Source organism: Hippopotamus amphibius, chromosome 5 (assembly GCF_030028045.1).
Source record: "Hippopotamus amphibius kiboko isolate mHipAmp2 chromosome 5, mHipAmp2.hap2, whole genome shotgun sequence".
NCBI classification, from domain to species: Eukaryota; Metazoa; Chordata; class Mammalia; order Artiodactyla; family Hippopotamidae; genus Hippopotamus; species Hippopotamus amphibius.
This window is the reverse complement of record NC_080190.1, coordinates 15,643,901-15,661,492: the sequence shown is the minus strand read 5'-3', so window position 1 is coordinate 15,661,492 and position 17,592 is coordinate 15,643,901. Positions and strand designations below refer to the sequence as shown.

The 17,592-nt window shown below is 32.3% G+C and overlaps 1 protein-coding gene across 1 annotated transcript in view; it reads left to right on the top strand.

The window, feature by feature from the left end:
* The window catches only part of CCDC172 (coiled-coil domain containing 172), a 59,952-nt gene extending 45,929 nt beyond the window's left edge, over positions 1-14,023 (top strand). Inside the window, exons 7-8 of the mRNA XM_057737390.1 lie at positions 12,837-12,924; positions 13,789-14,023. Coding sequence (XP_057593373.1) covers positions 12,837-12,924; positions 13,789-13,830 — 130 coding nt within the window. The 3' untranslated portion in view covers positions 13,831-14,023. The remainder of the gene's footprint in view (positions 1-12,836; positions 12,925-13,788) is intronic.
* Positions 14,024-17,592: the final 3,569 nt, after the last annotated feature.

Genomic DNA, 17,592 nt, shown 5'->3' with positions numbered 1-17,592 from the left:
TAAGTGCAGAGGCTCCCTAAATTTAGTCATTGATTGCATTCTTACTTTGTACTCTCCATGAGCTATCTCATCTGGTCTAAAGCTTTAGTTATCATCCATAGATAATGTTCAAATCTTTATCACTAATCCTCCTTCCTAAGCTCCAGTTCTGAATTCCCAGCAATTTAATATAAACATAGAAATAGATCTGAAGTGATGCTGCCTGGATTAAACACATGAAAACAAAAACATAATCTGTGCCATCTCCCTGCATTTCTGTCACATACCCTATTCTACTAGCACATCAGAATCTGTTTGTGGAATTCCAAATATGCCACAGGACTTCACACCTCTGTGTCTTTCTCTCTCTTCTCCATTAGTTAAAATCTGATTTAGTCCTCAAGGCCTAGCTCACATGTCATTTTTCTTGGGTATTGCTCAAACCCAAAATGTAGCAGCCTTGTTTGATGTGTTCACAAATCTCATCATTCTCACCCTACCCCAGTACATCACCAAATTTTGTTGCTTTTACCTCCAAAATATTTCTATAATCCTTCCACTCCTCTCTCCATGGCTACCATCCAAGTTCTAGCCGCTACTCTCTCTCACCTGTATCATAGTAACAACCTCTCTTCTGTTCTCCTTCCATTCACTCTTACAACCTTCATTGCATTGTAAACTTAATTGTGTCATCCCCTTATTAAAATCATCAATGGCTTCATAATAAACATAATAAACCTAAAGTCCATGACGTGTCACAATGCGGCATATAACCATCTCCCTGATGTTATTTTCAACCATGGTCCCCTTCTTACTCTGCTCCCTCAAGCACTGTAAGCTTTCTTCCACCTAAGATCTTCATCTATGCCTTTTCTTCTCCTCGAGGTATCTGTTTGCCTTTTGCCTGCTAGTCTCCTACCTGGTGGGACATGCCCTATCCTTTAGATCTCAACTGAAATATTTCCTCAGGAAAGGATCCCTGTGATCTCAATTTTATAAGCTGTTATTTTTCCTAATAACACACTGTTTTTTTTTCCTTGATAGCATAAATTCCATTTTGTAATTACATATTTATGTGCTTTATTTTTATTAATGTCTGTCTCATCATGTGCTCAGTAAGGGGAAAGATCTTGTCTACTTTGTTTACCATTGTATACTCATGGTCTAATACCTTGGTACAGAGCCTGGCATATAGTAGGTATTTAATAAATAAATGAAGGAATAAATGAACGTGATAAATTATGAAAACATTCCTCTACTGTTCCTTTCTCAGTATTCACAGAGAATATGTTTATAATTCTGTTATATCATTTATCATATTCTGTGTTAGTTATGTGTATCAATCTCTCCCACTGAACTGGGAACTCCCTCTACTTCTTCATTTTTCTATCAGTGTCTGCATCTGACATAGTCAAGGGCACTTAGTGTTTAATAAATATTTGTTCTAGTGATTGAGTCTACATACTTTTTTTTTACTACAAAGAAGATAAAAGTTCCTCATATATTTTCAATGTTATTTGCAAAGACATGGCATATATTAACCACTGAGATAGCCCCATGGAATTCTTCTTTCCACTCCTGATTTTTTATTCCATGAAGAAAAAGCTTTACTGGTTTAACCCTCCTAGTTGTCACCCCCACCCAGAACTCCTTCTTTCATATTTTAAGGGAGAGAGGAGTGATTTAATCTGATTGGTGAGTTTGGAAGGATAAACTGAAGCCCAGCTGTCTTTTCCTTATCTCTTTGGAGTACAGCTTGCCTCGGTGTGTTATGTTCCACTCTGCTCCTCTGTCCCTGAAATTTTACAGTAATAGGACTCCATCAGAGAAAGCTTGTGGCATCCAATTCTGCCTCTAATTGTGTGAGTTAGAGTAGTCTAATTCTGGGGTTCAGTATAAGTAAGTCCTTTGCATGCATATGTAAGCCACATTCTCCAGTCTCTGCTGTTTTAGTAGCAAACTTGACATCTTGACCTCCTTTCTGCCTTCCTTATTTCTCAGATGGGCAGACTTCAGGTAGGAAAGAATAGCATTATATATTGGACCACTTCAAACTCCCAACACCTATTACTCAACACCAGGGTCACCAAAATACACTTCTTCATCATGACCTTTTATTTACTGCAGTAGTAACATACCAGACAACTTGAAACATTTCAGGCATTTTTCTTACCCACAATACTTCTTAGAATGGTTTTACATTTTTTATAACCACGGTTTGTGCTTGTTTAATACAGCAGGAAGTTTGTTTCAGAAATGAGGCTGTGAAGACAATAGAATGGGATTTTCTTTCTGAACATTTGAAGATAGTGTGGTTTTGTGAAGAGCGTATTTGCAATGGAAACAGCACAAAAGTTAATATACACCTGCTGCTGAGAGACTCTAAATGCATGTATATGAAGTAGTAAATCAATGCTGTTGCCTCTTCAGTGAAAAAGTCATCCAGTTAAGTTGGTCATAGAGGTCACACTGATGGTCCTTAGATTTATAAGAAGGCGTAAGCACATGATGATGTTAAAATACTTCTAACCTCTCTACAGGATACACAGAAAAATATGTATATTTACATATGTATATGTTTTTTATTTTACCAAATATGTACAGATACTTTTAAATTCTGAGAGTAGGCTATGTTGATTAAATAAAAAATTCAAACGTTACAAAAAAGTAAAACATCAGTCTCCTCTCTCATTGTCTTGCTCCAGAAACCTCGGTGTAACTATTGTTAAAAATTTGGCATATATCCTTTCAGAGTTTATGTATCTCTCTGTGTGTGTATGTGTGCAAGCACACATATACCTGTGCACATGCATTCATGTGTGTGTGTTTAGCAAAAAGATAGGATCACACGTACTGATCTGTAATTTGCTTTATTAATTAGAAAATACAGACATTTCTCATTAATACGTACTAATCCACTTTATTCTTTTTAATGCCAGTGTATGGAGATGCCATATTTTGTAACCTTCCTCCCACGGATAGATGTATGAGTTCCTAAATATTCATAATTAGAAACATTTTTATAAATGTATCCTTAAATACGGGTGGGAGTGTTTTTGTAATATTATTTAGGATAATCATCATTTAGCAGAGTAATAGGAATTGTTATTGAGGCTACATTGAGAAAACAATGCGCATTTACTTTGCAGCACTCTGTGTTATCAACTGGAATGAACTCAAAGTGGACAAGTGTAACAAGATCTCAGTTCTAAAATTTCTGGAAAATACTAGTCAAAAATTATATATCTGTAGCCAACCCATATCATCTTTCTCTTTTTTTAACATTTATAAAATATGAAAATCCCCATTTAATTCCAGGATCATTCTTAGCTATGTATTTTGTTGAATATTTCTGTTGACTCTGCATTTTTTCTGGTAAAACTTCATCATTTATTCACCAACAGAAGTGCTTCTACAGCATTGATTATGTAGCCTTCAGGCTAATAGAGATCCCCTGTTTTGTGAATTCTTGGCACACACTGTTGTTATTAAAGCTTCTAAGTAAATGCAAGGGAAATTTTTATGGTAGAAATCAGTTGATTATTTTAAGTGTTATATTCTGATATAAATGTGCCTATTTGTAAATGTATCAAACTTTGAAATAATTTTGTTTATTATATGAGTCATATATAATATTAATCATTTCCAAAATTCATTTGTATCTTTGATATCATAATGCAGATTTTTTTTCATTTTCATGTTTACCTTTACAAACAACCCTTTTTGGTGTGGGAATGAGGAAGATGATAGAAAATATGTGGTAAAAGGATATGCCTAATCCACCCAACCCAGGGTTCAGAGTAATGGAGATGCTAGTAGAACCCCTCTCTTTTTTACCTTCTTCTCAGTAGATGTCTTTATTTCAGCCTTATACACCTGTGAAAGTTCCTACATGTCTGCTGGTGGCCTGGATTGAAAGAAGGCATAATTAGAAAATTGAAATTCTACTTTCACACAATCAACTTTCAAACCCACTCTTAGAAATAAATTGGGTATTAAAGAGAATGACATACATATCTTTAAAAGGGAGTATTTTGTATTTAAATGGCAGCGAAATAATTTGCATATGAATTATTACAGAGACGTAATGTTTAAAAAGTCAAGCCATGAAAACACTAGTGAAAAGCAGTAGGAAGGACTGCTTATTAAAACTTTAGTGTGATTAAGGAAACCAAAAAGGATAAGATTAATAGCCTCAACACATAAGATTTAAAATTCTATGTGTCAGAAATGTCCTCAACACAGAATGATAATCTGGGAGAAATCTCTAGTACTTATTACAAACAAAGGGTAACAGTTTATCAAATAGCCGATAAAAAAATCAGTAAGAAAACACTAAAAATCAGTAGTTTTTCATTCATGTATTCATCCAGCAAACATGTATTAAACACTTGCTTTGTTCCATACACTATGCAAGTTACTAGGGTTACCAAGATGAATAAGACAATGTAATTCAGTTACACTGCCTATCAATTAAGTGCAGATTAAAACTACTGAATATCAATTTTCTATCAGATTTTGAAAGATATACTTAAATGACCATAATCAGAATTGGCAGCAATGTGGTACAGAGATAATTCATCCATTGTAGCAGTATACATTTCATATATTTGGAATGCAATTTGATGTATATGAATTATTATAAGCATCTTTAAAATGTTTATGCCATTTAATGCAGTAATTCCACTTATGACCTTTATCCCAAGGGAAATAATTCTAAGTACAGAGAAAGCTTTATGTACAAAGGTGTTCATAGCAATGTTATTTATGGTAGAAAAAAATAGGAACAACTTAAATGCAGTGCTATAAATGAATGATTAAATTAACTGTGGTATAGCCACTTGGACTACTATATATTTATCTTAAATGGTGTTAATTGGCATGTGTAATTAACTGGGGGAAATGTATATGATAGCATTAAGCAAAAGAAGATTATATAATCACTATCATATAGAAGCAAAAGACCTAGACAAAGTATACCTAAATTTTAACAGCATTGAGTTTGTGTACTAGGACTTTAGGTGAAAATTGTCCTTCTTTGTAATTAAATAGTATTTGTTTACATTTCTATAGCTGAAAAGAGTATTCTTTTGTTAAGGCTTTCCTATGACACTAGAGGTAACAAAAAAATGGAGTGATGCAGGATATCATAAAATACATGGAATATACATTTCGGTAAACTAACCAGCAATGTTGGCCCATCTTCATCAATATCTGATAATTCAGGAAAAGTGACAATAACCAATGTGCACTGCCCTTAGTTATTGTGCAGTGGGTGAAGGAAGTTCTTCCTGACCCTTGTAGGCAATCAGGCTATGCACTGAAGCATGAGATCTGCTTACCATTAAATAGCTTTGGCCTAGCTGCAAATACCTGAATATTCACACCATTAACATCTAGCCTCTTTTAAAGCTAGCAACAGTAATCTTTTCTTTAAGTGCAGATCTAAATTCTACAGCTTGATTATATGCTGAATAGTGAAATACTTTCTATAATTCATTCTAAATGCCATCCTTAATTTCAGTAGTCTCTCATCCTTATGGTGAGCTAACTAAAAGGGGAAGTGGTCACCACCCGATTCTGATGGGCATGAGAGCTCTTAGCAAACCTGTAGTCCATTTGAACTGAAAAGGGGAAATGGCAAGTATTGATGTTACAATGGGAAGAAAGATCCCTATCACTGTATTTGAAAAGGTAAATATATTAAAATGAAGCCTTATGTATATTGTATAGCAGCATCTGCAGTACATTGTAACTCTCCATTTAACTTTCCACTTACTCTTTAAAAATATTTATTACAAGGGATTTTATGCTTGTGTAAACATCTAATGCTCAAAATTAATAACTTTTTCTATCTTCCCAACTTGAGCATTCCTTCAGAATTTTTATTCACTATTAAATTCCTACAAGTTCAGAACACAATGAACTTCACATATATGAGGCATTGTTTCTCCATCCATCCTTGTAACTATTATGTTTTTTCCCTAGCTATATGTAAGTTCTAAAGTATAATAATATACTGAGCACTGTGAACTAAACTAGAACATTACCAGTATCTTGTTATGGGATCCTCTGTTAACCCACATTCCCTTCTTTACCGCAAATATAATTGCCTTCTACATTGTTTCATTTTCGTGTGTGTGTGTGTGTGTGTGTGTGTGTGTGTGTGTGTGTGTGTGTGATATGACTTACTTGATTCATTTCTTGCTTACATATAATTTTCTTTGTTACTTTATGATTTATTAAAATTTGTCATGTATTTATATATGTGATCTACCTGTCATTTATATGCATGCCAAAACAATATATTGGTTATTTTTGCTTGTTTTTGAGTTATGTAAAAGTGGTATCATACTGTCTAGGACTTGCTTTTTATTCAGCATTGTTTCTAAAATTCATCCACATTATTGAGTGTAGATGTGAATATGCTACAATTTTTTTTTCTCTTTTTAATGCATATTTGGGTTGTTTTCAGGTTTTGTCATTGCAAACAGTTCTGTTTTGATCATCCTTGTACACATGTGCAAGAGTTTCTCTAGGATACATGCCTGGTGGAATTGCTGAGTATAAGGCATATAAGTGTTGAACTTTACAAGATAGCAACAAACTATTTTTCAAAGTGATTAAACCAACTTATACTTTCATTGGCACATTATAAAATACCCCACTGATCTCCATTCTCTTCAATGCTTTATTTTCAGACTTCTTAACTTTTGCCAATCTTGTGGACATAAAATGGTACTTTGTGGTTAATCTGAGCTGCCCTGACTACCTATGTGATTGGTTACCTCTCATCTGTTTATGGGCCATGTGTTTCCTTTTCTGTAAAACACCTCTTAATTATTTGCCTCTGGGTATTTGGGTAATTTTTCTTTTTCTTACCAATTTCCAGAAGTTTTTTAATTTTTAGTTTTTTAACAGTTCTGGATTTTGTCTGTTATGCATCGAAAATATCTTCTCCCAACTTATGAAGTCTTTTGTTTGTTTGTTTCTTTTTGGTGTTCTTTATGGTGTTGTGCTTGAGCAGATCTCCTGCTTTTACTGTGGTTGCAATTATCAGTCATTTCTTTCTGTGGTTATCATTTTTGTGTCTTAAGAACTCTTTCCTTTCCCAAGATCAGAAGGTTATTCTCCTATATTTTCCCTAATAATTTGTAAGGTTTGCGTTTCACATATAGGTCTTTAGTTTATTTGGAATTGATTTTTGTTTACATTCACAGTAAGATACACTTTTTTTTCCCACCTGTTAACCAGTTGTCCCGGCAGCACTTATTGAATGGTTTTTCCTTCCTCTAGTGATCTACAATAGCACATCTTTTATAAAATCATCATCATAATAATATATCTATGGATCTATTTCAAATTTCTATTTTCTATTCTGTTTCATTGGTCAATTTATGCATTACTTTCAAAACTGTCTTATTTACTACTAAATGCATACTATGCAGTTTTAACTATTTACTGTTACTTTATAATGAATCTTGATATAAGGAAGGACATCTCCCTTTATCCTTCTTTGTCTTCGTCAAGAATGTCTTGGCTATACTTGACCCTTTGCTTTTTATATACGTTTCTGAACCAATTTATCATATCCATGAAAATCTCTTGTGATTCCACCTATTCCGTAGTCACTTTTGAGAGATTTTACTTCTTTATTGAGACTTCCCATCTATAAACTTAGAATATATTGATGTCTTATTTAATGTTTTAATAAAGTTTTTAATGTTCTATTTATAAATCTCACACATCTTTTGTAAGTTTTATTTTTAGGTCCCTTGTAGTTTTAGACATTGTAAATGGTTTGGTTTTGTTTTTTTAAATGACATCAATGTTCTGTTTATTGCTGGTGCTTAGAAATATGACAGATTTTTGTATGTTGACTTTTTGGCCACTATCTTTGTTAAACTCTGTTTCTTAGAAAAATTATTAGAGAAGATTTAAAGCACATACAAAAGTAAGAAAAAAAAGTGTAATGAATCCTGTATACTTATCACTCAACTTTAACAGTTATCAATTTATGGCCAGTCTTGTTTCATCTATATTTCTACTCATTTTTCTCTTGTATTATTTGAAACAAATCATACACATCATATTATTATCTTATTATATCTCTCTTAAAAACAGAACTGTTAAAAAAATGAGTCCATTATTACACATAAAATAACTGACAGCAAATAATTGATATCATCAAATATCAGGTCAGTGTTCAAATTTCCAATTATTTATATATGTCATTTTTTTGTTTGTGTGAATTAAGTTCCAAATAAGGTCCACACATGACAAGCGGCTGATATTTTAAATCTCTTTTAATCTAGAAGCTTCCTCCTCCTTCTTTGTTTTTTTAACTTATAATTTATTTGTTGGGAAAGTTAAATTTTTTATCCTTTATAGTTTCCAACATTTTGGATGTTGTGGATTATATTGCCACTGTATGATTAATATGTTCATTTGACTTATATTTTCTGTAAAATGATACTTGAATCTAGAGGCTTGATCAAATTCAGGTTGAAAATATTTGACAAAACTATATCAAAGGTGGTGGTGTGTCTTTACATTTGGAAGATTATGATGCCTAGTCCCTCTTTTTTCATTTGTTTTTTTGTTTGGTGGTTTGTTTTTTTTGGTTTTTTGGGGTTTTTTTGTTTTTTGTTTTTTTGGATGTTGGTGACCACTGATGCTGAATTCCTAGTAACTTTCTAATTATTTTTTAATATTTTTTCTTGTGACTTAGACTCAATTATGCTTCCGAAGCTAACAACCCCCAAATCTCAGTGATTTATAATAATTTCTTGCTCGCACCACATGTCCTTTGAGAGTTAGCCACATTTTTCCTCCTCATCTTCATTGTGTGACCAAGTGTGAAGGAGCAGACCCTATTTGGGATATAGGATATATCGTTTTTTTAATCAAGTTGTTTGTTTTTGTGATGTTGAGTTGTATGAGTTCTTTGTATATCCTTTATAGTTACCTTTTCTTTTTTTTTTTTAAGAGTCTAGGCCAGTTGTTTTGTAAAATGTCCCTCAGTTTAGATTTATTTGTTCCTTTGAGATTAGATTCAGGTTAAATAATTTTGGACAAGAATAATATGTAAGTAATATTGTGTCCCTTTAAGAGCATTGCATCAGAAAGTATACAATGTCAGTTTGTTTTGTTTTCAGTTATGTTAGGTTTGGTCCCTTAGATAAGATTGTGTCTGCCAGATTTCTCCAGTGAGAAAATATTCTTTTCCGTGGATATTTACTAAATGATTTGGGATGACTCTTGAGACATTGTGCATAGCCTTTTCCCCAGTAACTTTTCATGTAATCATTTTAGTGTCCACAAATGATTCTTCCCTGAGTCAATTATTACATTAGTGGTTGCAAAGTGGCAATTTCTAATAATGGAATTCCCTCTTCTTTTATTAGCTGGTAAAATTCTGGGGAAAAAAAGGACAGAAGTTCCCTTTCCTCTCACCCCATCCTTTTAATTTCTCCCTTTTAAGATTTTCTATGGACTCATGGATTTCTTTTTTATTTCATGTGTTATAATACATTATTTTCATTATTTTTGATGCTCAAATTGTCCCAGATTTGGCTAGAGGCCGTCCCTTGAACTCAATTTCTTTGTCTTTTGACATGTTCCCATCAGTTTTTGGTCACTTTCCTTCCTTCTTGTGCAACAAAATATTCTAGGCTCACCTTGTATATTATAATACCTACCTTAGCCCTGGGACCAATTATTTCAAGGAGTCCTGGTATCTTTTAGTTGGTACTGGTTTTAGAAACTAAGATTAGCATGCTAGATGTGCTTGTTACTGCTCGGTGTCATTGCTTCTGAGTACTTTAAATGGACAGAAATAAAAATACCATTTTTTTAAATCATGATTTTTTATACTGATCCCTTTCATTCCAATCCAAAATGACAAGTTTTTTTTTTCTCCTCCCTTCATTTTCTATGTATATCTTCCTTCTTCTAGTGAAAACTCTGGTTCTTAACAACATCGATGTAATTATCCATTTCTTACAATCTTGTAAAATAATTTTAAAATTACTAGCTGTGTACCTTCACTAACAACAAAAGTAATAAATAAAATTTAAGATTCCTTTATAATTCTTATTGCCTTACAACATATCCCACTGAGGGTGTATAGACTACTATGTTTAAAAATTACTTGAATTAATTATTTTTTACTTTTAATCTGTGATTATAAATTTGAAAAACAGATTTATTTGTTTCTGTTTGTGTTTGACTCAACTGTTATTTTGTGTTAAGCCTTGATTCTTTTCCTCAACTTTATTTAATTTTATTTGTCAAGTATGTAAATAACCATCATGATTTAAAAGTCAAAAATATATAAAAAGATATACCCAGAGGGGTTTTGTTTCATTCCATATCTATTCCACCCCATTTTCACTCCCTGCTGTAGGTGACTATTTTCACTAGTTTCTGGTTTATCCTTCTGTGTTTCTTTTATCTTCATCTTCATTCTTTTTATACTGTACATAGTCCATTATATGGATGTGCTGTAGTTTATTCAACCAGTCTCATAAGAATGGACACAGGTTGTTTACAGTATTTTGTGATTACAAATAATAATGCAGTAATAAATTTGTGCATATGTTGTTTGTATTTATAGGGTGTATTACTGATGTGGAATGGCAAAGTCAAAAGAAAAATATAAATGTAGTTTTGTTATATACTACCAAATTCTCCTTCTTTGAAGTTTAACCATTTTAAATTCCCCCATCAATTTTTGAGTACACCTGTTTACCCACAACCTTATGAAGAAAGTGTGTTAAGGTTTTGGAGTTTTACCAGTCTGGTAGAGGAGATAGGATATCCCTGTGTAGTAAATTTTCAAGTCTTTATTATAATAGAAATTGAACATATTTTTATTATGAGTGATATTAAGTACTTTTCATATGTTTAGGGATGATTTTTATACTTTTTTTTCTGTGAACTGACTGTTTATGACTTTACCCCATTTTTTAATCAGTTTTGGTCTTTTTTCCCCTGTGATTATAAAGTTCCTGTACATATTAGAGAGGTTAGACCTTTATCTGTGATAATATGTGGCAAGTATTTTCTCTCAGATTGTCATTCATCTTTCGACTCTACTCATGTTTTGCTATGCAATTTTTTAAATGTAATTGAATTGAATACTCATATTTCATTTATATTTTGAGCCATAGTGAGAAAGTTCTTGACCACACCCGCTTATAAAGGAATTTCCCTATTCTTTCACTTTGTCCTTACATAGTTTCATTTTTTACACTTAAATCTTTGATCCAGTTAGAGTGTATTTTGGTATATGCTGTGAGATTCAGAGCCAATTTTAGCTTTGACAGTTCACTTATAGCCACATAGCACATAGCTATCCAGTTTTTCTAACACAGCTTATTAAAAAGTCCATCTTTTTTTCTTTTTACAGTGGTTTGAGGTGGCTCCTTTAGCATATGCTAAATGTCCATTTGTCCCTTAAGCTATTTCTGTCTTCTGTGTCCCACTGTTCTATTTATATGCCAGTCCTGCACTCTTTTAATTATAAAGGGGTAATGGTATGATTTAATATCTCTTAGGGGTAGTCACCCTCATTTTCTCTTTTTTCAGGACTTTCTTGGAAAAATAAAATTCAAGAGTTTTTCTAGAATGTTCTTTTTTTAAATATGAACTTTAGAATCAATTTGCCTAACACCAGGGGGAAAAAGTGTTAGTATTTTTATTAGGATCAAATTTAATTTTATTTAAGTGGATAGTTAACATTTTTATGATGCAAAACTTCAGACTTCCGTAGCCAAAATGGCAGTGTCTCTAAACTCCTCAGGATTGATCTAGATCCTATGTAAGGACAGGCATAATCCAGGGGCCATGCAGTCAAGAGCACTGACAAACTTGCCAGTATAGGTGGTAGTCTCTTGGAGGAATTGCTCAAGCTCATCAGTAAGGAGTTTAGAGAGGGAGGAGTGTCACTTTTATGCTTAATGAAAGATGTATAAGGAAGGGAGGGAATACGGGGATATGTGTATAAAAACAGATGATTGAACCTGGTGTACCCCCAAAAAAATAAAAAAAATAAAGATTAAAAAAAAAAAAAAAGATGTATAAAGCCCATCTGCACAGAATTCAACTTGGCCCTTTCAAATGTCAATGATGGTATAAGTTACCAATTTGCTTTTTGGAGGTTGTGGCAACTAAACACACCATCTCTTTGCCCATCTTCAGCTCTCCTAAATGGAGATGGTGGGGTTGGGAAAAACGGACTTGTGCAGACTGGCTTGTGGTATCTATGACTTATCTAAAACACAGAACGCCTCTCCAGTGGTGATGGGGACACGTGTGTGCTTGATAGAGGTAGGAGAGCCAAATGAAACAAGCAAAATACTGAATAGTTACACTGGAATTGGAATTATTAAAAAAAAAAATCAAATTTAATTTTATTTAACTGGATAGTTAACAGTTTTATGATGTTGTATCCATGAAAAAGTCATGTTAGTTATTGCTGGTGACAATGAAGGCTACTTATTTTTGTTTGCTAATTTTGTATCTTGTCACCCTACTGAATTATTTTATTGTTTGAGTTGGTTTTATCACTGATTCTTGGGTTTTCCAAGTATATTTTCAAATCACCTGAAAAATGAGGTAGCTTTATTTCTTCTTTCAAATTCTTGTTCCTCTAATTGTTTTTCCTAGACTAATTTTAATGGCTAGATCCTTACAGAATTACAGAGAATTAAAATTTCTTTCCAAATTCTTTAATGTTAACTTGAAGTTCTGATAATAGAAGCTACAAATCCTCCACTATTCATGTAATAAAAAATTATTATACAAGTTTATTGATGAACTAATTAATAGAGTGTATTTTTCCTTTAAAACAGACTTAAAAAAGAATTAGAACTTTATAAAGAAGATGACGTGCAAAGTGTTTACGATGCTCTCCAAAAAGAAATAGAATTTTTGGAGTTGGTAAGCCATCATTGATTATTTAACTTTTGTTCAGCACTCTTTTTACCTACTGCTAAGAATGGTTTTACTGGAATACATCTCATCGAATTAGTATTGCGCCCTTCACAGGGATTTGCACTAGATACCAAAAAATGCAAAATACAAACCATCAGCAAACAAAACTTAAGGTCAATATATAAATCTGTGAAATGTTTTGAGTCTTGGAAAATTAGATGCTGCATAAGGCAAGTTATATCAGTATTAAAGAAACTATGTACAGTTACAATGTCAAACTAAGTTAAAAAAAATTCAAACCTGACCTCACAATATACCCTTTACTGAAACTGTTATTAGAGGATTAATGTACTGAAAAAGCTTAACTATCATAATGCTTAAAAGCTTTTTGTTTTGATAGGCATAAATTATACTTTTATTGTATTTGATCCTAAAACTTTCATATTACAGATTTTTATGATTTCAAGAACTTTGGATTCAATTATTTGAAACTTATTTTCAGATTGTGTGGGAGCACTTCAAATTGCTTTTAACCTCTTACTTTGGTTGTTTATAAAATGAACATAGTATTTGTCATGCTCTGTTTTAATAGAAGACATATATAGCTAGCTTTAAAGTATGTTAAAATATAGTTTTAATTTAATACACTATATTTTCTTCCACTTTTATTTTCTGGAAACATTTTCTTGTTTAAGATTTTCCAATAAGTTATATTAGGATTTATATTTTATAGGATTTATATATTTATAAAAATTTTCAATAGTAAAATTTAGAAATGCCCAGACTTGTGCTAAATTTACATGAATTTTATGTAATTCTTTTATTAAGAATTTCATTTCTCTCATGAATAATTGTATGTTTTCATTTCAGACATTGGCACAGAAAGATCTTGATGAAACAAATAACTTGTAGAGAATTGATCAGCTATCTAAGATTTGATTAAAGCATCTTAGTATCAAATCTTTGTGGTAGGTACATGAATGATACCCATTACAACAGATTCTTGTGGAAAATGTGAGGCTTAAAATGTTCAAGTTGTTGATGTCTAGAATTGATGTTAGCAGTTTAAAAAAATAAGTTTTTGGTCTTGTTACCTGCTGAAACTTAAGGGTTTTTCTGTGGTTTGATTGTGTTTCTAAAAGAAGAAAAAAGGAGAAACAGATATTGTATTCTCAGGCTTCTTATATCCCCCGATCCTTAAGCTGATCTGTACTTTCTGATGTTGTTCGTTCTTTGTTATAGCTTACCTCGGATCCAATCAAACATGTGTAGGAAGAAAAGCTCAGATTATTGACCCAATTTTGTCAGTGCCATTTGCACCAACAAAGATGCTTACTTTCATTTTACTCCTTCTCTAATCATAAGATGTCTTTTGACAGAGGCCTTCTGAGGCCTTTCATCTACAGAAGCCAGTTTTCTCCACTTTTCTCTAAAATGTGTCTATAGATTTAAGTCTGGGGCACCTGCAGCTACTTTCCAGCAGTTTGTGCCTGTCAGTCTTCTTCCTAATGTCAGTGTTGATTAGAATGAAATAAGTCATTTCCTTAGGGAAGTACATAGTCTCCTATGGCCATCAGGATTCATTTTTGCTGGTGGCCTAAAATATTGCAACTGATAACAGTGTACTTATGTTTGGATCAACCTTGATATTGCCACAAAGTTTCCAAAATCACATCTCTTTCTGCTATTAGCAGCCCTAACTAGGAAGAAAGGTATATTTTCACCAGTTTCTTAAAAAAGTGTATTGAAACTATTCAGCCAGGCCCTAAATTGTGGTAGGTGAGGAGGGGAACAAAAGCTACTTAAGGATATAACTAAAAGTACTGAGTGCAAATGTTTTCTTTTGTGATTGTAGTTGAATTAGTTTAATATCAAATATAAGATGTTTACAAACTTCTTAGATCTATTGATGTTAAGGTAGTCTTATTTCAAATCAAGTCTTATTTGGGCATAGGTTTTTGTATATGTTGTTTTACATCCTTATTTTTTAAAAAGTAGCAAAGTTAAAACTCTCCTTTGAGATGTGTAGCAATTGCCATCTGTTTGAATAACTTGCATTCTCAGAAGTTATTTTTATTTTGATTCTTTAAATATTTAATGGTAAATTACTTTTGCTTAAGAAGAAAAAAATGAATGATACCAGGGAATTGCAGTCTATTTTATATGCAAATATAGAGTGGGAAATGGTTACTGGCATTAGTCATGACTTCAGTTCTGTCTTATTTTAAGTCCATTTATCTAACCACATTCTAAGTTCTAAGTCTTGTGAACATTTATTATTAAATGTGTATCACATCATTAATATGCAGGCTAAGTTTACATGTAAAGTCTTTTTCACAGTAATTTTTGTTCATTATTGGTTTTGTAGCTAAAATATTAATGTGAATTAGAGATCTTCCAGTTATTTGCATAACTAACACACAATGGCTCATAAGCAGAATAAACTCTTACTGGTGTAACGGTCTTTTCATGGGTGTGTCATATAGAATATCTAGATTAAATATTCAGTAATGGAATAAGAATTCATATGAATTGAATTTGAGAAAAAAATGGAAGGCTCAGAGTGTATTTTCATTATTTCAAAATGCTTAAAATGCATATTTTAAAATTAAACTAATTTTCAAACAATTGGATGATCATTTTAGCACTGCATGATAGAGAATTACAATGCACTGCCCATGTAATACCAACCAAAATAACTAGGACTATTAGAATCAATGTAATCAAAGGAACAAGTTCACTGAAATAAGGAAATACAACAGTCAATAGAAATTTCAGTGTAAGAAACTACACTGTCAATATGTCAGCAGATTAGGTCTGTTTTTAGTTTTTTTAAGAATTAGTAATTCATAAAACTCTTAAGTAGGAAAAAATAACTGAAATTATCTAAGTAAAAGTGTGTCTCAGACTGACTTTACTCTGAAAGTAAGACTTTGGCTATATAAAGAGGCAATTTTTAAACGAATGCTCATTCATTAAATAAATTCACTAAATTTTCCCTATACTTAGTTATAACCAAAGCCTAACTAACTCAGAGTAACACTGATACAGGTCTGAGGTTCCTGACATGCCACCATAGTTCTTCACTGTAACAGGAGTTCTTTTGGAAGCAAATTCCTAATTCTCAGCTCTCCACTGGGGATAATACTAGGAAGTATAGATAGTTTGCTGCATATTTTTCCTGCTGATTAATGGAGCTATTTGGCTAGGGGAAAAACATCAACAAAATGATAGGATGTGGGGCATGACCACTGGTCTAGAAATTGCTTTCTTTATTCCCTGGCCTAATTATTGAAATGGGAGGGAAAAACAAAGAAAAGGAAAAGTTTTAAATTATGTACAGTCAGGAAGATTTCTAAACTACTCATTGTTTTATCAATAGTAGTGTTTTCTTCTGTAAAAGAAACAAAAATTGAGGAGCACATTGTCTGCCTATCTTTTTTCTCTTGAAACTTGAAAAATCATGATGAGATTCTTGAAATCCAAGATAAGGTTGAAGTCGTATTGTAATGAACTGAAATCTAGAAATGACTCTAAAACAGAGTCTACTGAGGTTTGTAATTTATTGTAGAGTAAAAATTATGCTGAGAAAAATCTATTAAGTCTTTTACCAGAAGGTCAATCAGTAATTCATCTGGCTAGCTGCAGATGGACAGACAGCATGCACTGGACAGGCCCTGTTCTAATCTACGCTGAGGACAAAGTCCCTTTCTATTTCATACCAATCAATCATAAATAACTGTGTCACATTATTATGAATAAGTCATTTATTTGCAGTCCAGAAAACAGTAGCAATTCAGTGACATGATTAGAAATAAATATGATATGGTTTTTTAATCCTGGGTATAGAAGGGTAAGGTGTTCTGTCATTCAAATATTTATATATTGTATAAAATTTGATATTTAAAGTTGTTCCATATACTAAAAATATTTTAATATTTGAAGCAGATATATTTTAGTTCAACTTTTATGTTTCTTCTTGACTCTTCTTTTCTCCTTTGTCATCCTGAAAAACTTAAATGAAACAAGTGCATTTGCCTTTCAGAGTCTAGTTCAGAGCATTTTCTGTCTGGGGAATTTTTTTTAAGATGTGAACTAAAAATGAAAAATATTTTTTGTCATTAGCCTGAAGCAGGGATTAAGTCTTGGAGTTTTGTGGCCCTTTTACCTTAAGACAACAGATTTTTTTTCTGTTTTAATGGAAGAATGGGAAGAATGAAGTTATCCTTAAAATGTTGGAGATAGGAATATATAATTAGTTACAATTTGTGCTTTCTAAACAGTGTATTTTCAAGTTTAAAGAAGTTTTTGCTTGGCTTGCTCATGATAAAATCATCATACCAGTGAAGAACCAATTTTATTTTCTTATTAACTTTACTGACATTTGACAAAAGAATAATACTGAGACAGTGTTGACTAATATATGAATGAAATAATGTAATAACTCTGTGCCTCTGAGGGAGAATCGGGATTTCATTGGTTTGTTGCTATTCATTGTACTGAGGATCACATTCATTAAACATGAGGAAAATTTTACAGCGTAATACTGATTGTAAGAACATATTTACTTTGATTGGAGGAAAAAAAGAAAGCATAGCAAAGAAAGCCATAACTGATGGTAAAATGCTCTCCTAGCTGCTGCTGTGAAAAGTATCAAGAGCAAAGCTGTCAGAA